Source organism: Sorghum bicolor, chromosome 6, assembly GCF_000003195.3.
Source record: "Sorghum bicolor cultivar BTx623 chromosome 6, Sorghum_bicolor_NCBIv3, whole genome shotgun sequence".
Taxonomy (NCBI): domain Eukaryota; kingdom Viridiplantae; phylum Streptophyta; class Magnoliopsida; order Poales; family Poaceae; genus Sorghum; species Sorghum bicolor.
In genome coordinates, this window is record NC_012875.2 from 43,097,488 (window position 1) to 43,121,942 (window position 24,455).

General features: G+C 45.0%; 1 protein-coding gene across 8 annotated transcripts; it reads left to right on the forward strand.

The window, feature by feature from the left end:
* LOC8072962 lies at nucleotides 367-20,866 on the forward strand. Of its 8 annotated transcripts, none has more exons than XM_021462905.1 (19): nucleotides 367-748; nucleotides 1,331-1,757; nucleotides 2,128-2,603; nucleotides 2,690-2,761; nucleotides 2,836-2,898; nucleotides 3,845-4,030; nucleotides 5,807-6,203; nucleotides 12,478-12,563; nucleotides 13,619-14,362; nucleotides 14,615-14,890; nucleotides 15,828-15,977; nucleotides 16,116-16,522; nucleotides 16,620-17,058; nucleotides 17,139-17,477; nucleotides 17,932-18,751; nucleotides 18,858-18,916; nucleotides 19,515-19,934; nucleotides 20,023-20,061; nucleotides 20,170-20,866. In XM_021462905.1, exons 4-19 carry the CDS (start codon nucleotides 2,732-2,734, stop codon nucleotides 20,350-20,352), a joined length of 4,638 nt encoding a protein of 1,545 aa, XP_021318580.1. In that variant the 5' UTR covers nucleotides 367-748; nucleotides 1,331-1,757; nucleotides 2,128-2,603; nucleotides 2,690-2,731; the 3' UTR covers nucleotides 20,353-20,866. The 8 variants fall into 8 exon arrangements, with proteins under 8 accessions (XP_021318580.1, XP_021318581.1, XP_021318583.1 ...); XM_021462906.1 differs by having other exon boundaries at nucleotides 1,348-1,757; XM_021462908.1 differs by having other exon boundaries at nucleotides 367-1,757; nucleotides 2,847-2,898.

Here is a 24,455-nt window from a genome sequence, read left to right on the forward strand (position 1 = left end):
CCCTTGCGTCCGCACTCACTATCTCGGCCACCCATTCTACTTCAAGATTCGCGCCCCGCCCACAGCCCCTCGCGCCGCCGCTGCCCGCCCACGGCCCCTCGCGCCGCTGCCGCCCGCCCACAGCCCCTCACGCCGCCGTCCGTCCGCACACCACTAGGTTGGCGCTCCTATTCTTCTAGTCTAGCCCACAGTCTCACGTGCTTGCTCGTCCCACCTGAGACGACCCGTGCTTTACCTCGGTTTGTCAGGGCCAGTGGCGGACCCAGTGGGTAGCCTGTATTTTGGCCCAAAATTTTTTTGGTACTTTGTCAGCCCACATAAACTTGGCCCGATACTCCTCTTTCTTTCTCTTGTTTCCTCCGTGGCTCTGTCCAAGGCGCTGCGCTTCCGGCTTCCGCTGACTCGCGACTTCGCGAGCGACCGAGCGCCCGAGCGCGACTGCGCGAGGACACCGAGGAGGAGCCGCTGCAGTCCGCCAGCGGCCCAGGCCTCCCGTGATCCCGTCTGGCGTCCGCTCCGCAGACCCGCTCACCCGCACAGGCACAGCGGCTCGCCTGGCCTGCTCCCGGCTCCCACGGCTTGCGGCCCTCGCGCGCGCGTCCGCTCGACCCCCGACGGCGGACCGCGAACGACTCACGGCCGGCAGCCCGGCACTCGAGCACTCGGGCCACTCCGCCAGCGGGCACAGGCAGCACTGCAGCGGCAGCGGCCACGGCCCACAGGCCACAACCAGTCCGGGTGAATTTTGGTGAGTTTGATTTTTTTTTTCTTCCAGATGGTTTAGTGATTTGATTTTCTTCCAGATCTGTGATTGAGCCAAGAATTGAATCAATTTATTAATATGTGAAGATGGATAATAGATTTTAAGGACTTACCTCCCTCGGTGAGCTCTCTACCAAGCTTGTTGGCACTAATAAACATGAATATTATGTTTTGGTGTACTTAGTCCTTAAATTAGCATAGATCTTACCGGTGGCGACAACAAGTGTTGAACGAGTTTTCTCTGCCTTATGTTTAGTAAAGAATAAGGTAAGAAATAATATGAGTGATAGGCTATTGAATGATTGTTTGGTTACCTTTATTAAGCGTGATATATTCTCTTTGGTAAGCGATGATGACATAATTCATGCTTTCATGGCAATGAGAAAGCGTAAAGTAGCCTCTTATATTTATGTAAGACCTTATCTTATATGTAATTTATTTATGCAAGTTTTAGATCTATTTATGTAAGTTTTAAACATTTAATTGTATTGTCGCAATTTGCTTATTTTATAGCCATTTTACCATTTTTTTGAATTTTGTCGTGTTATGCATGAAAAAAAAATTTTAGGACTACCTTGGTTTCAGTTCCTGGATCCGCCACTGGTCAGAGCCATGGATGTACTCGTCTCGGTGGCATTAGACGAGGTGTGTGCCAGCCTCTCCACTGGCCTCCCAGTAACCGGCCTATGGACTAGGCTCTCCGGGGAGTTTGAGGCGGCCGGCCTCCCTCTTGGCCTGTCCGTCAAGAGCATCCTCTTTGCCCGTCTCATTGCGCTCCCTCACATCAGCCTCATGGAGCGTAAACAGGGTAAACCGGATGACACGCTCGTCCACTCGGCAGCAAAGACTGTGGAGGCGGCCGAACGGCGCGGCGCTCTGCTGTTTGCGAGCCCGGATCTCCGCGATAAATTCCTCGGGATTTATGACCACAGGTACTCTGCTTCGAAGCTAAGTACCAAGCAGAAGGAGACGCTAGAACGTGTCGGAGCAAGCAGGTGCACTCTTATGTGTCATTTGAGCAAAATTGTCGTATCTTCCTACACCCTCTTTGTTTTATTGCAATTGCAGAGTTCCTGTGAGATTGTATATCTATTGAATATGGAGATATTTCACATTGACTCAGTTAATTACATACCACATGGCTGTTTACTCAAAGGAGGTTCCGAGGGTGCTCACTGCTCGAACAGTCATAAATATGAATGGACATTTGAGCTTGCAGTTTTGCTATATCGTCGTTATCTTAATCTCTTTGCAAGTGTCAAGCAATGCTCTTATATTTATTATTAGTAGAGAAATATATGTGCATCAGTAAAGAAATATAATGCCTTCGCTTATAATGTGTGCAATTACTTTAATTTGTCATAGGACTTCTGGTGTCACACAAAAGTCTTTATGGGAAAGTATTGGCATAGAAACAAAGGAAAGTATTGGCATGGAACCAAACCAAAGTATCAACATGAAACCAAGCAAAAGAATTTGCATGAAAGCAAACAACTTCCATTATGTTGTGAAGACCCTTCAGTCCCAGGGGTTAATTGTTGGAAAACAAGCAATTGTGAAGTCTAATGACGTTGGGGGTGAGACGGAATATGGTTCACGGAATAGTCTTATCGTCAGCACCAACTTATTATATCTCTCAAGATATGCCAAAGAATTGAATATGAACTCATATCAAAGAATTGAGATTGCAATGCCCAAACTTGGGAGAGATGAAGAAATCAACATAGATGTTTTACAAGAAGATGAGAATCTTAGTGTAGATTACAAGAACTATGTTTCTATCCATGATTATCTTCCAGCAATGAAAGACATGTGACAAACTTGAAGAAGCTACTGGAAAGGTCAATTCTTCTATTCCTTTTGTTTGTGTGTTACTTTTTATTTTTCATTTTTTTTCTAACTTTGTGCCACTATTTCCTATATATAGGTTCTAGCTGTGTCAGATATAAAAAAGGACCTCAGTTACAAGATGCCACGTGGGCACAGGGCATGGAGAAATGTAGGTTTTCTTGGAATCCCTTGTTGCATATGTTCTCCGTACTCCTGGATACTACTGAGACACCTTTTTCTTAGGTACTGCATAGGCTTTTAGATGCACAGCTTGTTGAGGAAATTGGTGTCAAAGTTGATGATGAGGTGATTTTTTTCCTTGTGTCTTTGTTCTAATGTGATTATGGTCTTAACATCTTTTGACTCAATTATTCTGGTTCGTGGTGGCTCTTGTTAAGGATGATAAATTCAAGACATTGACATAATATCTTTTATTAAAAACAACTCATACTTTAAAATTCTGATTCCCATAAACGATACCTACTGTACAATCATTATTCAGGATGCTGGTAATGTTCTTTTTTAACAAGGAGGCTATGGCCCTACTCCTCCCTCACCGCCCCCCACCCCCCCACTAACACACACATAATTGTACTAATTTGAAGCAGAGTGAGGTGACAGAGCTTGACCCCATAGTCCAGATAAAACAGTTCAATTTAAAGACAGGAAGAGCTAGAGGCCTCCATGAGATAGAAAAGTATGAATTGACCAATTACTCACCCTGAAGTAATAACAACAAAACCATGATTGTCATGCGCACAAGTTACCTCAATGATTGTAGCAGTTCCATTCAATAATCTGATATACTCCCTCCGTCCTGAAATAGACTTCATTAATTTGACCACGTTTATGTAGATAATATTATTAACTTTGACCAAGTTTATAGACGATATTATTGACATGTACTATATAAAAAAGTCAAATACCAAAATATATTTCATAATGAATGTAATGATGCTCATTGGACGTCGTAATTATTCTTCTTTTGTCTATAGACTTGGTCAAACTTTGGATAGTTTGACTTAGGACAAACTCCGAATGACTTAAATTTCAGGATGGATGGAGTATTTGGAAACTGCAACTACATATACAATAGCTTCTTTCGAAACTGTTACGAAAGCGGTAATAAAATCTGTCAGGCATGTAGTGACACAGTTTATTCAGTCTGCAGTGCCCATTTCAAGCTTCAATCATTTACACAGTTGCATGCTTCATGCAATCTACAAGCTATATAAATAATTCCCTTTTCCAGGTCATTCGCTGCTTGCGTCTTCTGAAGAAATTTAATCCAAATGAGTTTAAGCGAGAAAGTACAGCCTCAAACTTTAAACTAGGCAATAAATGCTTGGTCACCGATCAATTTATGGAGCTTCCATTAGAGAACTCCATATATGAAATGATCCATGCCGAAGGGCCAAAAGGTGCAACTCTTGTTGAGGTACCTCTCCGAACCTTTCAGCAGTACAATTTGATGTGTGGTGCTCTTTTTCAATGATATATGCTAAATTTCTTCATAGCATCTGAGCATCAAGACTGCCATTCTATTCTTGTTTTAAAAGATATAGTTGTTTGCATAGCTTTTATTTAATTTAGGAACCTGTAGGACAGCAGTAAGATTAGTCCTTTCTTTTTTATCTCCAAAAAACCGTGTGACAATAATGAAATAATAGCTCCCAAAAAAATCAACATTTATCAAATTCTTAATGTTATAGTGGTTTCTGAATGAGGTTGGAATTGCCACCGCCATATCATAGGTCATGTTCGTTGCCACGTGAGTTCTCTTTCCCCGGGTTTAGTGGCTGTGATAAGTCTGACACGATAGCAACAGCGATGGATGGATGTGGCTGTACCATGAGGTGCCACCTCAATTGTGCATAGTTGTTGAAGCGTCATTTGCAACGGGGAGCATCTTTGTAGTTGTTGAAGCGATGGATGGATGTGGCTGTACCATGAGGTCCCCTGTTTGCCCACGGTTTCTACTGTATAGCAAACCAAACCAAGCCTGTAAGGTACTCAACTTAGGTGGGATTTCACAGTTTGGCTTCCTTTTTTCCCTATCATTGCTATAACTTGCCATCAAAAGACATGAGGAACTCGTCAGCCCTATCAAACTGTTTTTTTTTAACGGATCAGTCAGGGAATCCCCTATCTTTTTTTTTGTTTTTTTGCTCAGCCCTATCAAACTCATCTGCTTTATCTATTTAGCCTGGAGTATAGTCAAGAGTAGGACCTGGAGTATAGTGGAGCAGACACATCTCGTGGCAGAGCACTTGGGGAATGGGGCCAATATGGCTTCCACAAATGCAAGCTGCTGATCCCCATAGTCAAGAGTAAGACCTCACCTGGAGCAGAGCGGAGCTGATACTTGTCATGCTGGAACACTTGGCGAATGGGGCCAATATGGCTACCATGAGTGTGAAAGGACACCTTAGGTTGGGTAGGACCTCGCCGTGGTGTTCAGCAATCTAAGTGCAAGTCCCTCTTCAAAGTGCCACAGTGGTTGTTCTTCGAGGGCCCGGGGCTCAACGATGGCCGCAGGCTCGCAGCACACCAGGCCTCCTGCGTTTTCCTTTTACCGTCTAAACAATTCATGTGTAGACAACCTGGCCGATATGGCCGCAAATTAGTGTCATTGTCTCTGGCTGTTTGCACCAGGCCTCTGTTTACTGCTTGATGTGGCCAGGTAATTGAGGGTTTATTATGAAGGAATAGTGGATACAATGGCAATGGCAGGATTAGCCTGCTGTTCGCCCTCCCCTCAGGAGGCTCTGAACTTGCTAAATAATCTTTGCCTAATCTCAGCTAATAGATTCTATTTGGTTATATCAACATCAAGGTAAACACCTTGCTGAAATATCTCCCACAATTTTAGCTAACAAAACATGTCCAGCTACAGGGCACCCGCTGTTAATCATGGGCCTTACCGCACAACCTGTGCTGATAGGTTTTGCCCACAGATGCATCCATAACACTACTATAGTTTCCAAATGATACTGATCATATATTCTAAATTCTAAAAAAAATGACAAGAGTAATTTCTTTCTCTGATGAGAGAACTATCTTTTTATTTAAGCATTGGCGATATATTTATTTGAGATCAATCACAACTCAAACCATGGGCAAGTTGCTAATTACTGTCGCTTATCTCATGTTGTTAGTTTTTTTTTCATTTATTGAAATTAGCAACTTATGTTCTCATTAAATTTCCAATCAGCTTTGCAGACGTCTTGGGGGCAAATACAATCCGAAAATGCTCATTAGGCGAGTGTCTTCTATGCTTGAAAAATTCAATTTGATTTCACAGGCTGAAGTCGTAGGTAAAACAAAACAGTACAGATATTGGACTTCGGAAAACTTCTCACTGTACAAAGCTAGTACCACTCTGCAAAATTGTGATGCCCTATGGGATTATGACTATTGTCCCAATTTGTGGTCTTCTGTTCCATCTAAAGAATCAGATTCTCTTAGCCCACAGGATGATTCTTGTGTTAATAACAAAGTCTTGTTTCAAGAAGATTGTCGTGATACAGTAGTCGTGCATCATGTCCTGAGTAACCGCGAAGCTTCCGCTGGAGTTTCTCAACCAGCTGGACAAGATACAACAATCTCAGGTCTTCCGAATTCCTATATTTTTCTTTAAAGTTTATGCTCAATGTCCCTTTGGGAATTGTCATGATACTGTAAACACTTGTGGTATTTGTTCTGCCTCAAACTTGATTTAGCCCAAGGTTCTGCTAGGCGGTAGGCGGATTCTAGGCGCTGACCCCTAGCCTAGCGCCTAGGCGGGATTAATCGCGCCTAGGTGCTCCTAGGCGTTTTGCTATATATATATATATATATATATATATATATATATATATATATATATATATATATAGAAAAAAAACAGCTGAATAGTGAGTCCAAATAGGTAGAAAGGCTAGCCTAAATAGGTAAAAAGGCCCAACAGGCAAGGGCCCAGCCCATCTTCCACAGACTACAAACCCTAAACCCTATTCCCCTCACCCTCACGCGCCGCACCTGCTCCCTCACGCGCCGCACCCGACCCCCGCGCCTCTGCCTGCATCAGCCGCCGCCCGCCGCCGGTTCCTCTCTATCTCCGGCATCTCCCCCTCTCTGTGCGCTAGCCGCCAGCCGCGCTCGCCCGCGCTCGCCGCCGTCCGCTACCAGCATGACAGCGCACGCTCCGCCAGACGCTGCGCCACCTCCACCGGCGCTGCCACGGAGCTGCCGCCGCCTTGGGATCCGCCTACCCCCATAGGCGAGGCGAGCACCCTCCGACTACCGCCTAGTCGCGCTGAATCGCGCCTAGGCGAGCGCCTAGCGGAACTATGATTTAGCCTTAACTTTTGAGTGCTTATAGATCCAAATAGCTTCATGTAATTCAACTCAGGTAAATATGCAATCAAAATTTTTTTGAGGGGTCCTAGGTCGTAAGCTAAAAATAATTTTTGACAGGTTCAGGAGTTTGTATCCTTAATGTTATATTTTTACAATTATTACAGTTTAATAATCTGAAACATGCTGTGCCGCTAGATTTTGTTAATTACTTTGATATACCTGTCAACCTGTGAAGCTTTATTTGATAGCAATTGGTCATGTATCTAGTATAGCAGGGCCTAAGTATTGCCCATTGCAGTTTTCTGTTTTCTTTTACCTTGGTTGTTTGTGTGGTTGTAATAGGCTTGCTTGGGGGTCAAGAAGATAAGACCCTTGGCAGCCAAGTAATCAGGCCATCTACTTTAGAATATGCTTAGTCCTAGGGGTGGCTCTCAGCCTATAAGAGCTGGAGTTGGGACAAGGGTTTTTGTAACCAAGACTTCCATTTTCCAATTCAATCAAAGGGCCATAGCAGGCAAACTGCCCTCTGGCTGTCATCAGATTAGTCTTGTGTTCATCAATTATTCAACAATTGGTATCAGAGCCTGTTCTTGATCCTGGGAGAGATGGCCACCTCCGCAGAGAGAGCAGCCGCCGCCGCAGTAGCCGCCGGGCAGCGCGCGCAGCGTTTGGCAGCGGCAGAGGCCGCAGCCCGGCAGGCCGCTACCACGGCCGCCGCTCTGTGTCGAGAGGTCTAGGATGAGCAGCCACTTGAGGACGAGGAGCCGCGCGATTGCCGCCGCCCGCCTCGGAGGAGCCCAGAGCTGATGCGCAGGCAATCGCGGTCGTCGGATCCGGATTGCCGTCGCGGATGTGGCGACAGGGGCCGCTCGCCGGTGATCCAGGCCGTGTACAAGGACTCCGGCGGCTCCACTACATGGCCGATGCTGTCCAAGACCAACTACCATGAGTGGGCGTCGATCATGAAGCTGAAGCTTCAAGCTCGCCAGCTTTGGGACGCGATCGAGTATGGCGATCTTCCCCACCATGAAGACCGCCGCACCGTCAAAGCGCTCATCGCCGCCGTCCCTCAGGAGATGCAGATGCCGCTGTCGGAGAAGGCGACGGCGAAGGAGGCATGGGCCTCCCTCGCCACTGCACGCATCAGAGGGGAACGAGCTCGGCGCACCGCTCTGCAACGCCTGCGCCGCGAGTGGGAGTTGCTGTCCTTCTGCCCAGGTGAGCAGGCTGAGGATTTTACTCTGCGCCTGATTGCCCTGAAGCAGCAGCTCGCCCTCCATGGCGACACGGACATCAACGAGGAGCGTGCAGTGGAGAAGCTCCTACGCGCTGCACCGGCCAAGTACTGCATTGCCATCGAGACCCTCCTTGACTTTCAAGATCTCACCATCGAGAAGGTGTCGGGTCGATTGAAGGCGGTGGACGATCTGCAGGAGGTCCCAGGGGAGCCCCTCATCATCGCCGGCAAGCTGATGCTCTCGAAGGAGTAGTGGCACGCGCGGCAGAAGGAGAGGAAGAAGGGCGTGCATGACTCTGCTTCGGCCAGCGGCCGGGTCACTGAGCACGTGACTGTCGTGATCCTCCGCGACAAGGTGGTGGCGGTGGAAGAGATCGTGGCAGCCAGCAGCAGGGAGGCCGCGGCGGCGGCGGCGGTGCGCGGGGCGCAGCACACGCCGCCGAGGTGGATTCGGATGACGGCGCACTCTTCTTCGCCCACGACGTCGTACAATTGGAGAAGTCGCCTGAAGTCCTCTGCACCAAGGCTGCCGCGTTCCTGGACTTCGCCGAGCCGCGCGCACGCGTCTTCCTCGGTGACGCCAGCGACGAGGACAAGCTCGACGGTTGGTACCTCGACAGCGGCGCCACCCACCACATGTTCGGGCATCGTGAGATCTTCTCTGAGCTCGACACGACCGTTCGTGGCACGGTGAAGTTTGGCGATGCGTCATGCGTGGAGATCCAGGGCGTGGGCTCGGTCGTGTTCGAGGCGAAGAACGGCGAGCACCGCGTCCTCCATGACGTCTATTTCATCCCGGCGCTTTGCAACTCCATCATGTCCCTGGGTTAGCTCGATGAAGCGGGCTCGAAGGTGGAGATCGAGCACGGCGTCTTGCGTATCTGGGATCAGCGCAAGCGCCTCCTCGCCAAGGTAAAGCGCGGCAGCAACCGCCTTTACATTCTTTATCTCGATGCTGTGCAACCTGTTTGTCTCACCGCGCGGAAGGACGACGATGCTTGGCGCTGGCATGAGAGGCTTGGACATGTGCACTTCGACGCTCTCCATCGGCTTGGCAAGGAGGAGATGGCCCGAGACATTCCGGTGATCAAGCACGCGGCGCAAGTCTGCGACACCTGCGTCACCACCAAGATGCGCCGCCGGCCGTTCCCGCAGAAGGCTGCATACCGCACCGAGCAGCCGTTGGAGCTTGTCCACGGCGACTTGTGCGGGCCCATCACGCTGGCGACTCCAGGAGGGCGGCGCTACTTCCTCATGGTGGACGATGCCACGCGCTTCATGTTCGTGGCGTTGCTCGCAACCAAGGACGAGGCGGCGCAGGCGGTGAAGAAAATCAAGGCTCAGGCTGAGAAGGAGATGACTGCGAACTCAAGGTGCTGCGGACCGACAATGGTGGAGAGTTCACCTACTCCGAGCTCACCGAGTACTTCGCCATGGAGGGAGTCAAGCGCCACTTCTCCGCGCCACACTCGCCACAGCAGAATGGCGTTGTGGAACGGTGGAACCAAACTGTGGTGGCCACGACACGGGCTCTGCTCAAGCAGCGCGGCATGCCAGCTCAGTTTTGGGGGAAGGCGGTGGTGACCGCAGTCCATCTGCTGAACCGCTCGCCCACCAAGTCATTGCAGGGCATGACACCCTACGAGGCCTGGCACGGGCGCGCGCCGTCTGTGGCGCACCTGCACGTCTTCAGCTGCGTCGCCTACACGCGTGATTTGGGGCAGCTGCGCAAACTCGATGACCGTGGTGTCCCCGGCATCTTCATCGGCTACGCTGAGGGCGCCAAGGCCTATCGGGTGTACGACCCGGCGTCTGGGCGCATCAAGACTTCCCCCGACGTCATCTTCGACGAAGGGCGCAGGTGGAACTGGACGACGCCGGCGGCCGGATCCTCTGCAACGGCATCAAGCGATTTCGACATCGAGTGGCCCGTCGAAGCAGAGGAGGCACCTGCGTCACGAACCTCACCGAGCCCACCTCGCGCGCTGTCTTCTGCTCCGAGGGAGCATGACAGAGACAGCGTGGACGAGCCGAAGACTCCTGCTGCTAGCTCTACTACACCAGCTGCAGCAGTTGAGATCGGTGACCCGGTGGAGTTCGCCTCGCTGCTGGAGGGAGATGAGGACCGGGTTGATGCCTGGCACGATGACGATCCCCTGCACTATCGCACGGTGGCCAACATCATCGGCAACGCTTCTACGCCGCCACCACCACCGCGTCTCTTTGCTGAGGTCCATCTGACTCATGCGGGAGAACTGGCAAGCTTCGACCAGGCGAAGGATGATCCTGCCTGGCGCGCGGTCATGGAGCAGGAGCTCAAGTCCGTGGAGCAGAACCGCACCTGGGAGCTGGCGACGCTCTCGGCTGGCCACTGGCCCATCACCCTCAAATGGGTGTTCAAGCTCAAGAAGGATGAGCGGGGCGCGGTGATCAAGCACAACGCGCGTCTGGTGGCGCGCGGGTTCGTCCAGCAAGAGGGGATTGACTATGATGATTCCTTTGCGCCAGTGGCGCGCATGGAGTCGGTCAGGGTTCTCCTCGCGCTGGCAGCTCAGGAGGGATGGCCTGTCCACCACATGGACGTGAAGTCCGCCTTCCTCAACGGCGATCTCAAGGAGGAAGTCTACGTGCGGCAGCCGCCGGGATTCGCCGTCGCCGGGGAAGAAGACAAGGTGTACCGCCTGCACAAGGCTCTGTACGGTCTGTGCCAGGCGCCTCGGGCTTGGAACGAGAAGCTAGACGCAACACTCAAGGAGATGGGATTCCAGCAGAGCTCTCACGAGGCTGCCATGTACCGGCGGAGCAGTGGGCGGGCAATCCTGCTCGTTGGCGTCTACGTCGACGACCTTATCATCACCGGCACCGATGAGAAGGAAGTGGCGGCGTTCAAGGCTCAGATGATGAAGGCATTTGAGATGAGCGACCTCGGGCTGCTGAGCTTCTACCTCGGTGTCGAATTCCCCAGTCAGCTTCTCGGATCTATCTCCGGCAAACACACTACGCCGAGAGGGTACTGGAGCTTGGAGGCATGGAGGACTGCAATCCTGCAGCAACTCCCATGGAAGAAAGACTGAAGCTCAGCCGCTTCAGCACTGCCAAAGCAGTGGATCCTACCCACTACCGGCGGTTGATTGGCAGTCTGTACTATCTGGTTCACACCAGGCCAGACATTGCCTTCGCCGTCGGCTTCGTCAGCAGATTCATGGAGAAGCCCACCATGGAGCACCTCACATCTATGAAGCGCATTATGAGGTATCTCGCTGGGACGCTGGACTACGGGTTGCACTTCACCAGAGCCCCCGGCAGCGCTCGCTTTGTCGGCTACTGCGACAGTGACCTTGGTGGTGACATTGATACAAGCAAGAGCACCACTGGAGTTCTCTTCTTTCTTGGTCAGTGTCTGGTGTCCTGGCAGTCCATCAAGCAGAAAGTAGTGGCACTCTCCAGTTGTGAAGCAGAGTATGTGGCTGCTACTACTGCTGCTACACAAGCCATGTGGCTGTCAAGATTGCTGGCTGAGCTACTTGGAAGACCTGTAGACATTGTTGAGCTGAAGGTCGACAGCAAGTCTGCACTGGCCTTAGCAAAGAACCCTGTCTTCCATGAGCGCAGCAAACATATCAGAATCAAGTATCATTTCATCCGAAGCTGTTTGGAGGATGGCAGCATCAAGGCAGAACACATTTCAACAGGTGATCAGCTGGCTGTCATTCTCACCAAGGCACTGGGCAAGACCAAGTTTGAAGACCTCAGGGGAAGGATCGGTCTGGAGGCAATCTCAGCAAAGGGGAACAAGACCAAGGGGGAGAATTGATAGCAGTTGGTCATGTATCTAGTATAGCAGGGCCTAAGTATTGCCCATTGCAGTTTTCTGTTTTCTTTTACCTTGGTTGTTTGTGTGGTTGTAATAGGCTTGCTTGGGGGTCAAGAAGATAAGACCCTTGGCAGCCAAGTAATCAGGGCATCTACTTTAGAATATGCTTAGTCCTAGGGGTGGCTCTCAGCCTATAAGAGCTGGAGTTGGGACAAGGGTTTTTGTAACCAAGACTTCCATTTTCCAATTCAATCAAAGGGCCATAGCAGGCAAACTGCCCTCTGGCTGTTATCAGATTAGTCTTGTGTTCATCAATTATTCAACATTATTTATCTGTATGCGGTTCCTTCATTGGTTTCTGTAATATGCAATTTGACTTGGCATGGTCTCCCCTAATTATTTCCTTCATCTGTATATGGTCTCCCATACTGTATTTCCTTCAAAGAAAATGAGTACTGCCCTACTGAATTGAAATGATTTTTTCCCCTTCTAGGTAAAGTTGCCTTACAGAGGAATCGACATCTCTGTTCCACTTCAACTTCTGATGACAGGCAGAAAAGAATTCTGCACATATTAAAGGTTGTTTGCTACGTATGCTTCAATCAATCGTTATGAACCATCTTCCAATATTACCGATGTGTTGGAATCACTGTTCTTTTTCTAGTTTGCTCTTGGTTGATAAACATTATTGGATCATGGGATTTGTCTGTGGCCTGTTATATACTTCCAAAATGTGCATGTTTTAGATTTATCAGTGGTATTTGTGCACTTCCTAGGAGCATTTTACGTAGTTTGTAGGTATTACTATGTGCATCTTGTACCCTTTATAGAGGACTCCAGTCACTTGTTCATTTTCTACACCAGTTTTTTCAAACATAAATCTGTTATAGGCAGGCTTTTTATGGTTCATTGATACATAGTAATTTTCCTCTAGAAATACTGTGGTACGCTTTCGGCCATCTTGCTACGTGTCATGAGTCTCTTGAAACTGCGGTGATTCTGCAGTGTTGAACATATGGGATCTACCAGACATTTTGTTCTGTTATGTCTGCTTTCGCTATCTATAAGTCATCCTCTTCACTGTGTTAAAGTTAGTGTTGGCAATGGCCCTAGTAAGTCCACGTGTTGTGAATGACAGACACATGGAATTTGCTAGAATGATGAACATGGAGTCATAGATGGCTTTTATTCATGGTAGCATGATTTGTGGGGGATTTTAATAATCCAAAATAAAAGGGTCATATTAAGACTTAAATTTTTAATTAAATTATCTGCAGCTTGTGGGCTCTATATTGTATATTCCTCAGGCATGTTTGCCTAGAGCACATTCTATTTGGGTGACAACTTTTGACAATTGATTCTTTGTTTCATGTTATTTGTTTGAAGCACTCTGTTTCATATTCTTCATTTGAGTGAAACTGGTTTAACAGTTTTATTTAATTTTATTGCTTCAAAGAAGGATAAGTAGAGGTGGTGTGGCCTATCATACTGGTGCAGTCACAAGAGAATAATCTGTAGTTGTATCTTAATCAGAATTGCATGTGTGCATCAATATCATGTGCATGCCCTCTGTATGTACAACTTTTGCTCATCTGTCTGCATCTTTTATAACAGCTTCTTGTTTCCCTATGCAGAAAAAGAATTTTGTACTGATGGTGGAGTTACATAAATGGTTACAAAAACTTGGAAAGGAAAATGGAAAAATAATGGACAGGAAGACATTGATTCGTACTTTGAATAATCTTCAACAAGAGGGTAGCTGTAAGTGTATCAAAATTAATGTCCCAATTGTTACAAACTACACAGGAAGTCGTTCCATTGATGTAGTACTGAATCCTTCTGTCAAGGTCGTGTCACCGGAACTCATTGATCAAATTAGGAACAGACTAAGGAATTTTGATTCTCAAAGTCGTTCAGGTGCAGCAGCTAAATTGAAGAAAAATCAGCATATGGCTGCCATACATGGACTGAGGATTCAGCGCAGAGCCAAAGTTAAAAAAACACCAGTATCAGAAGCTATCTATGCCAATGGATTCATAGGTGCAAAGATGATTCGGGCAAAGCTGTTGCATAAATTTCTGTGGGAATATGTTAGCGGCTTGCCAAATTGGTGCAGCCTATTTTATTGTGCGAAAGAAGGGCAGCATGGCAACAAGTTTGATCAATCATGTCAATTGTTTTCAGTCACAGAAGCTATTGAAAAAATGCCTCTTGAACTCTTTCTTCAAGTTGTGGGATCTCCAAAGGTGGACATCACTATAACTAAGTGTTCTGGGAGAACACTTTCAGAGATTCCTATCAGCCAATACAATTTACTCATGGACGCTCATGCCAAGGGCCGTCTCTCACGCTTAATAAATATTTTAGATAAGCTCAAGGTAATATTTGGCTTTAACATTTCAATTAATATTGTGAGAATCTCCAATCAAGTGGGTTCTTAAAGCTAACATTACAAAACTTTTTTTTTTGGTTGTTGATATTTGCTCGATACACATTTTATTATCGCAATTATTGTTCATATACATATACATACTTTATTGTAGCAATTCTTTTTGATATTTAATGCAAGTCAGCTTGATGCTATCTCGACTGCGAGAACAACAGTGACCATTTGTTTTTGTGTTTGCTAGTTGATTGAACTTGTAAACGAACATGTAGAGGATTCTGATGTGCGTCCAAGGGCTGTCACTACATATTCACTGGAGATCAGGCCTTACATTGAAGAACCTACACCAAGAGTTATTCCATCATCACATGTCAGTGTTAACCATCATCCAAAATTTCGGCATGATTTTGTGCTTTCAAAGCTGGAGTCTGTCGATGCTTACTGGGAAACGTTAAAGTACTGCTATCTAACAGCAGGATTGGCTGATCAAAATGCCTTTCCTGGCAACTGTGTACCTGAGGTTTGTCATCTGTGCTACGCACCTTCGTACTTTATTTATCTTTACATTGTTATAAAAGAGGGAACTGTGGGGGGGGTGCGTTCTACACTCACCCCCTATGAAACATTCTTTAATTGGTTTATATTTAGGTGATTGATTTTTTAAGGAGAATACATATGTAAGTTCCTACTTCACAGAGGTGATAGGCCAATCCTATGTATTCCTGTATATTATTTTTAGATTTCAGTTTTTTTTAGTTTGTAACTTCAAATATCATTGTTTACTTTATTTGCATCCACCACAATGTGTTTATCTTTTATTATTATAGTTTTCTGGAACACATTCTTTTTTATCCCTTCATACACTCAGAAAGCATGTTATTATGGGTATTATTATGCTAAACTGCTTAATGGTTTTTTTCCTACCTTTGTTTCATTCCCTTGTTATAAATTCTTCTGTCCTATAAGATCATTTCTGCTAAAAAACGTGCATGTTGTATTTGGATGAGCATAGTTGACTTGCGTTCATATGTATGGCTTCAATACCATATGTGGCTGCTGTTGATATTTAGTTTTCCACTTTTATTCATGATTGTATGCTGCCGTAGCTGCCCCAATGTAGCTATTGAAACCCTAGTTGGCTAGTTGCATTTATCTTAATGTACACTTCCTTGTTTGCACTGTGCAGTACATATTTTGACTACATGTATTATCAGCTGCAAACATGTTATTAGTTGCTGAAAAAAATTTCAATAGTTAATCACACTAAATTTTCGTGGGCTCAACATTGTCCTTGTAGGTTTCTTGTAGTTAATCCTGCTAAAAAAATACCAATTTTAAGTGATATTGGTTGCCATTGTCTATTTGTTAGAATGCTAGCTTATTGAGATTTGTCGTGTCTTAGTTGTGAACTTGGCGGTTTTCATCTGTAATGTTCTTATATGATGCTGTCCATGTAGGTTTCTCGTGTACGGTCATGGAGTTCCCTAAGAGTAATGACTACTGAAAAACGTCTAGAATTACAAAAGCGCCTTATGAATGAAAGTGAGAGACTTTCTTACAAAGTTTGCCGTATAATTGCAAAGGATTTGAATCTCTCCGTGCAGCAGGTATGTGTTTCATCCCATTTAGATTATTCTGTGGGTGATTTTTTTTATCTTTTTATCTGAGTAGTATTTTTAATTTTGTACTATCTATATGGTTCCTGTTCAACATCACTGATTGGATGGATTTGTTTTGCTGATTAGGTGCTTTGTGCTTCCTCCAAGAATAGACATCTTCATGAGCAAGCAAGCATTTCTGATACACAAAATCAGCAAAAAAATAATAGTTCAACCTCTCGGAAAAGGAAAAGATCTGCTGATGAAATTGCCATGAAGTTTATTAAGCAAAAAGTTGAAGCTAGTGGATCATCCTCACAGAGATCAGCCAAATCTCTTCTGAATAAAGAAGTAACAGAGAGAATCTCTCCACCGTCCAGTGCCCAACCAGGACATTGTTGTCGAAATGGCAGCACTCGCACATATGACATTGGTACTCCCTTGCATACAAATGAGGATATGGAGAGCAGCCCACTGATCAGTCAATCTACCCTGTTAGTAAGTAAAAGATGCATGGGAAAGAAAAATTTCTTTTGGACATCTGAATCTGACAGGTATTCCTTGATTGACCATCCATTTTCTTATGGTCTAATGCTGATTAGAAGTTTTCCATGATGCTTGGGTCCTGATTTGTTTTTATTATTATTTCAGAAAATTGCTCATGATATACACTAGATACCGCACAGTACGTGGAGCAAAAATATCCCGTGTAGGTTGGAACTCTATCTCTGATCTTCCAGCTTCACCAGCTGCATGCTGTAAAAGGATGTCAACCTTAAGAGCTAATACAAAAATAAGAATAGCTGTGAACCGAATCTGCAACATTCTTGCAATACGGTATAATAGGTACCTTGAAACAGAAAGGAGATCAAAAACGGAAGAATTACTTTCCCAAATAGCAATTTGCAGTTGTGAGAATTTTGAGAAATTCAACTGGGATGATTTCGATGATCCGGAAATAAAAAGTGCACTAGATGAAATCCTTGAATTCATTCGAGTTGGAAAAATGGGCCAGACCAAGCAGATCAGTCCAGAGAATGAAAGGAGAAATGATTCTAATGACATCACCGAGGAAATTCCAACTGAGCAGGTATGGACGGTCAGTAATTTTATATTTCTTGTCAGCCAATATATATTATTTAATATGATTTTTTTGCCTTGGATAATCAGGTTGTGCAATGTGCAGCCAGCACAAGCACTGTAGTTCCAGAGACTGGATTCTGTGAACATCTCGAATCGTGTAGACCCAGTTCAGCCCATGCAAGCAAGGACATGGCAATTCCCTGCAGAGATCATGAAAACATCATTGAACTCAGTAAAGCTGACATTACTAAAAGAGACACATGCAAATTATTGGCAATCGCCAATGCATTAGAGCTCCTGAAGGTTTTCTTTCTCAGCTCATCATTGGGTTCAGAAGCACAAGCTGCACTAATAGCCACCTTTCAGCTTTATTCAGAGAGCGAAATTTTTACTGCCCTTTCCTTTTTGAGAGAGAAGAACTTCATGGTTAGTATGTGTATCTTATCTGTCAGTGTGTCAAATCTCTTTTGTTTATTTCTTTTTTTCATTATGCTCTAGATGTTTTGATGTGTAGTATTTCCCCTTGTTAGAAATGCATCTGAAAATCAAATGTATTGATAATATTTAATGTCTTGCATACAAGATTGAGCCTTGTTACCTGAAAAACAAGATTGCTCTTTCCCCTCAACTTTTGCATGACCTATTTCTATAGGTAGCAGATTCGTAAGATTAAACATAAGATATATTTCTGTAATGTGGTCCTATCACAAACCACCATTAGGAGATTATCTTCATACAACTTAGATGCACTAAGATATGCTTGCCACTGGTTGATGTCAATGTAGGTTGATATCCAGAATTATGTTAAGCCAGAGTATAAATGTTTGTGTTTACATTCGTGTATCGTTATCTTTGACTTTTAGAAACCCCTTTTTTGCAGGTTACTGGAAATGGAATGAAACCTGTAACCCTTTCTGGAAAATTCTTCTTTAATGCTTCTTATTCACCCTTCCCATTTGGTTCAGGGAAAAAAGCTTCTGAATTTTCGAAATGGCTTGTAGGGCAGCAAAAGAATATTGTGGACAGAACAGTTTATTTGCATCCAGATCTACACTGTGGGGAACTTGTTCACCTGTTTTCTCTAGTATTGTCAGGAGAGCTGCTTATTTCACCTTCCTTGCCAAGCGGAGGACTTGGTGAGGCTGATGAACCTACCAGCTTCAGTCCTTTAATTGAGGATACCAGTGAATTGGATTGCCGTACTCATAAACGCAAGGCTACAGAGTTGAAAAGCAGGAGTAAGAAACAGAAACCTTTGCCCAAGATAGATAGTGACTTCTGCTACCGTCGAGAGAAAGGTTTCCCTGGTATCCAAGTGGCTTTGACTCAAGAGAGGACTCAAGCAAACAATCACATACAAATGTTACATCATAAAGATTGCCTTATGTTTACTTTAGATAGGGAAATGGGCTGCAAGAATGTTGACTGCCAGGTTGAAAGCAGTGACATCTTGTCAGATCTAAATGATCCGAGTTCATGTCGCTGTTTATTGTCTGCATCTCATTTGGAGAATTCTCATAGTGGATGGCCTTGGGATGCTATGAAAATATATGCCGAGCAGTTGCCATCAGCATCTTGTAATAAAAATGAACCATTCTTTCTTTCTTCTGACCTGTTCAGAAAGGCATTTTGTGTCATTCATCAAACTGGTGAACAAGGAGTTAATTTGAGGGAAATCTCACAGGCACTGCATCCACTTGGTACTCTTTGTTCTTGTGAACAAAAATTGGTGTAGTTCTTGTAGAAACTGCATTAAGCTACATATGTTTTGGTAGGATTCATTTTGTTTGGTTGTGTCCCTTGCAGGAATGCAATCCATCAGTTTGGTCGTCGATATGCTTGAGAGATTTCAGCTGGTCATGAAGGTAGATGCATGAATGTGCACATAGTAGATAAGTTTATCTGCTTTTATTTTTCATCACTGTCTACGTATGCTTATTCTTAGTTCCCCACAAATTTTAACAGACAGATACTGGTATTACCTTTCCTTTTTTATTTTGATTGTCATCAACATACTCCCTCTGGTTCAAGGTACTTGTTTTAGACTTTTTTTTTTTCTTGAACGACACAGGAGAGCTGTGTGTCATTTCATTAAGAAGAATAAAAAGAGGGGGGGGGGGGGGGGGGGGGGGGGGCTACAGGGGAGAGGTCAAAGACCAATCCTGAACCCCCCACCAGAATGTTACAAAGGGAGGGTCGATAGACCAATCCCAAAACCCCATACAGTACCAAAACTTGTTTTAGACTTGGGCACAAGAACTAAACAGTACATAAAATGCGCATCTGACAACCCTATTAATCATCTCAATTGTTCATGCGGTGTAGTTAACTATGCAATTAAGGAAGGGTATGAATTTTTTTCTCAAAATTTCCTGGACCAAGTATTCTGGGGATTTTGAACATCAAGTATTTTCTTTATTCCACAATGAATACATATAGGAGTCTGAATTTGGTCAATGGCAGGTCAATGCATATGATGGCATGCAGATTGTTGACTCAATACATAAGCCAAAATATCATATAAGCACACTTGTCAAATACTGTCACTGCAACTGTTTGCGAGCCCCAGCTTCTGAAGTAGCATCGATTGAAGACACCAGACCTTTGCATGGAACCGTAAGGAAGCTTGGTGACGGGCACACCCTGACAATTCTTAATGTTCAAAGGAAGGCGAGTTCTCATTTGCGCAGCCAAAATCCTGGAGGTGATGATGAGTCATCTGCTTTGCACTTGGACAGTGGTTGCTGTCATGTTTGCAAAAGTCATATTTATCATCCAATATTACCATGGATAAATGGTGATGGCAGCATGAATGGAACTGTCTATGAAGGTTTAAGTCGTAGGATTATTGGATATGTCATGCAGTATCCAGGAATTTCGGAGGTATGTATTATATTTGTGTAGACCTGCTTATTTTGTGATATTGTTTGAATTAAAAATCTGATCATTTGCTTTGCTCGATGTGCATCAGGAGGACGTTATCCATCGGATGGAGGTACTGAATCCTCAGGTATGTTGGCTACATTATCATGTTTGCATTTTGTATTATATAATCGGTACTAAATATTAATAGTTTGATTTTAAATTCCTTCTCTATGTTTTCCTTCTCCGTTCGTAGACATGCAGGACCTTGCTGGGAAAGCTGACAGCTGATAAACACCTCTATGTCCGGGTGTCCGATGAACCAGTGCCAGCTGCTCCCATCATGCTGCAGAGTCTTTTGAGGCAAGGTCACTACAAAGAACCCTCCAAGTCTGGAAGGCGGTACTTCGCTAATCCGTTGAGTACCTCCATGCTGTAGGACGAGGCTTGTTCGGTTATTGCTAAAGCTTTTGACAGTAGCAATACTTTTCACAGTATAGCCATGCAGTAATGAGACCTTTGATTCAGTAATCACTCCGTTCCAAATTATAAGGTGTTCTGGTTTTTTTGATACATAGGAGTAGCTCTTTAGGTGTAGCTATCTAAGCATAATGTATATATAGGTGGAACAGAGGAAGTACTATTTTATTTTTACTGTTAAACTATCTAAATATATTGGATTGTTGTTCTCTGGCTGAGTGCAGTACATCAGTTCGTGCCACCTCATCAGTGATTCAGTGGGTAGGGGACTATTGCCAAGCAGAGGAAATGGCGCGTCTGGAGAAGGTGTAACACTTTGTGTCTAAACATCTTTTGTTGTTTTTGTTGCTATTTGTCAATCATCCCATGCTAAGTATGCTATTGTCTTATAAGAAATTGGAACAACAGATTCTGTGGCATATTGTATAAAAAGATTGTAACACAAATGTTGAATTAAGTAGCCTTCTCGTGCTTGTGGTACTTACGTAGGACTAGAAATTGTAACGGGCCAAGAGGTCCTAAACGGCCTTCTTTATTCCAAACAAATAACAGACATTTGTCCAAAATTTTATTTTATTTTTACTTTTAGGATAGAGGGAGTAATTTTACTCCGTAGAAGCTAGAGTTTACAGAACTACTTAACAACGTTTGAGCAGAGTTGTTGACTTCTGGTTTGAGTTTGGCGAAGTCGAGTGCCATCGCGTCAGACTGTTTGTTTTTGGCCAATGAACGAAGTGACCAGAGAAAAGGTGACGCCGGACGTGTGCCGGCTACCGTCCAGCGAAGCTAGGCAAGAGGCCGGGTCACACACACGCTGCATGCATGCATGACCCGGCCGTGACTCGTGCGTGACCGACCCTGATGCCTGCCTTCCGTATCAGCACTGATCCTGCTGTTGTATCAAACCGTTATCCATTCCGGTCTTCCCCCCGAATGACCCAGTGACGACTGACCTTACGCATGTACGAAGTAAATTGAAACCCACCCGATCCGTTGTAAATATCCAAACGCGCAACGCGCCGGCGCCGTCCACGGGCGAGATGGCAACCGGCACTCGCACCGACTACCTCGCGGCGCACCTGCTCTCCTTTCCGTCCACGACGACCCAGTCGTCGGTCATGCATCCATCCAGCGGCGCGGACGAAACAGCGAGCGCGCGCGACTGCATGCCCACCGCCCGTCCGGATCGCGCTCGCGCCGCCCCGGATGGACAAGTCTGGTCACTGGGCACGCCGGAGCAGGGCGCGCAGGGCAGCTTCCTTCGTCACCCTGACAGTGGGCCAAGATCCAAACCAAATCCACACCAAGGCCTTGTTTAGTTCACCCTGAAAATCAAAAAGTTTTCAAGATTCTTCGTCACATCGAATCTTGTGGCACATGCATAAAACATTAAATATAGACGAAAATAAAAATTAATTACACAGTTTAGCTGTAAATCACGAGACGAACCTTTTGATCCTAGTTAGTCCATGATTGGATAATATTTGTCACAAACAAACGAAAATGCTACAGTACCGAAAACTTTTCACTTTTCGGAACTAAACAAGGCCCAATCCAAAACATATATGTATGTGAAAGTCAAATCCAAACCAAATTAGACCATGATTTTAATCATCCACACCAAACCATACCATTTATGCGCTTGAGACCATACCTTTTATGCGCTTGAGCCAAGCTTTCACTTGAGCCTCATCACCTAGGAGTATCATCGGGTGCTTCCAAAATGCTTTCTGAGCCTATGGTGCATTAGGCACATACCATGCACCTATCTTGCACCGAAATTAACACTGTCTTTAAACAGATTGAAGTGAGATTCCATATGACACACGTCATCTAGGAATCCTATCGACTGCGTGCAAATTGATTTCTAAACCTATGGTATGTTCCATGGAAACCGTGCACCTATCTTGTAACAAGATTAGCATTATCTCCAAACAGAACGAACCGAGCTTTCACTTGAGCCTCTTCACTAGGAGTACTGTTGGTGCGTCCAAAATGATTTCTTAACCTATGGTGCATTAGACGCAAACCATACATCTATCTTGCACCGAAACTAACACAACCTCCAAATAAACCAAACCGAGATTCCATTTGACACATGTCATCTTGGATTGTATCGGGTGCGTCCAAATTGATGTCCGAGCATATGGTACGTTCTATACAAACCGTGCACCTATCTTGCATCAAGATTAGCACTATCTCTAAATGGACCAAACCGAGCTTCCACTTGAGCCTCTTCACCTAGGAGTACCATTGGGTGTGTTCAAAATGGTTTCTTAGCCTATGGTGCATTTGGCACAAATCGTGCACCTATCTTGCATCGAAACTAAGACTATCTCCACAAGGACCGAAGCGAGATTCCATATGACACAGATGGAGTTTTATCGCGTGCGTCTAAATTGATTTCCTAGCATATGGTACGTTCCACGCAAACCGTGCACCTATCTTGCTTCAAGATTAGCACTATCTCCGAACAGACCGAACCGAGCTTCCACTTGAGCCTCTTCACCTAGGAGTGCCATCGGGTGCTTCTAAAATTGTTTCTGAGTCTATGGTGCATTAGGCGCAAAACGTGCACATATCTTGTGCCAAAATTAACACTATCTCCAAACAAACCAAAGCGAGATTCCATATGACACACATCATCTAGGAGTTCCATCGGGTGCATTCAAATTGATTTCTGAGCCTATGATATGTTCCACACAAACTATACACCTATCTTACATCAAGATTAACACTATCTCCAAACAAACCAAAACGTGCTTCCACTTGAGATTCTTCACCTATCAGTACCGTCTGATGCGTCCAAAATGATTTCTTAGCCTATGGTGCATTAGGCACAAACCATGTACCTATCTTGCACTGAAAGTGACATTATCTCCAAACGGACCGAAGCAAGATTCCATATGACACACGTCTTCGAGGAGTTGTATTAGGTCAATCCAAATTGATTTCTAAGCATATGGTACGTTCTATACAAATCATGCACCTATCTTGCATCAAGATTATCACTATCTCCAAATGGACCAAACCGAGCTTCCACTTGAGCCTCTTCACCTAGGAGTACCATTGGGTGCGTCCAAAATGGTTTCTGAGACTATGCCTCATTCGGCCCAAACTGTGGACTAATGTTACACTAAAACAAATACTGTCTCCAAATAGACCAAAGCGAGAGTCCATATGAGACATGCCATTATAACACTTCAAAATTTTTAATTTTGGATTGTTATTAGAAAACACTAAATTAAATAAGGATTTAAAATTTTTCTAAAATATTCCAAGATTTATTTAATTATTGAATTAAAAAAAAAGAGAGAAAAAAATGTGGAATTTTAAAAAATTTTATAAAAATAAGTGATGAGTGTTTTATTTGTTATGTGCTTTGTGCCCTAGCTTTGTTTAGCTTGTGTGTGAAAAATGAATTTGTAAAATTTGGGCAAGCCATGATTAGGTCCTTCTCAATTTAAAAAAAACAATAAAAAAAACAAAAACAATAATAATAGCGCTTCAAAAAAAAAACCTTATTTGAAAACTAATTCCAATTCGAGTTGGAAACAATTTGGAAAATGTGTTTAAGCTAAAATATGTTTGTATTTCAAAATAGTCTAAAAACAAATTTCAAAATAGTCTAAATGTAGTGAATCAAAATTTCGGTTTACAATTTGTATTGGAAAATATATTCTAAATCACCTTTTATATATATTTATATATATATTTATTTATCTAAAAGAATAAGATTTTTCCCCCTCTCTCTTCCTGGCTTTTGGTCCAGCCCCAGCCTGCCCACCTCCTACCGCAGCGGCCCAACAGCCAGCAGCGCAGACGCGCTGGAGCCAGCCCGCACCGCAGCAGGCCGCGACCCAGCTCCACCCGTCCCCCTTGCACCCGCGCTGTGCCACCGACAGGCGGGGCCCACCCGTCAGGGGTCACCCCCAACCTCCTGCCCGATTCGGACGGGAGAGTCCACCGCCGCTCCGCCTCGGCTTTCGAGCCGAGCGCGCCTTCCCAAGATCCCCGCCCCCTATAAATAGCACCCTGCAGCCGCCGCGTGCCTCCCTAGGA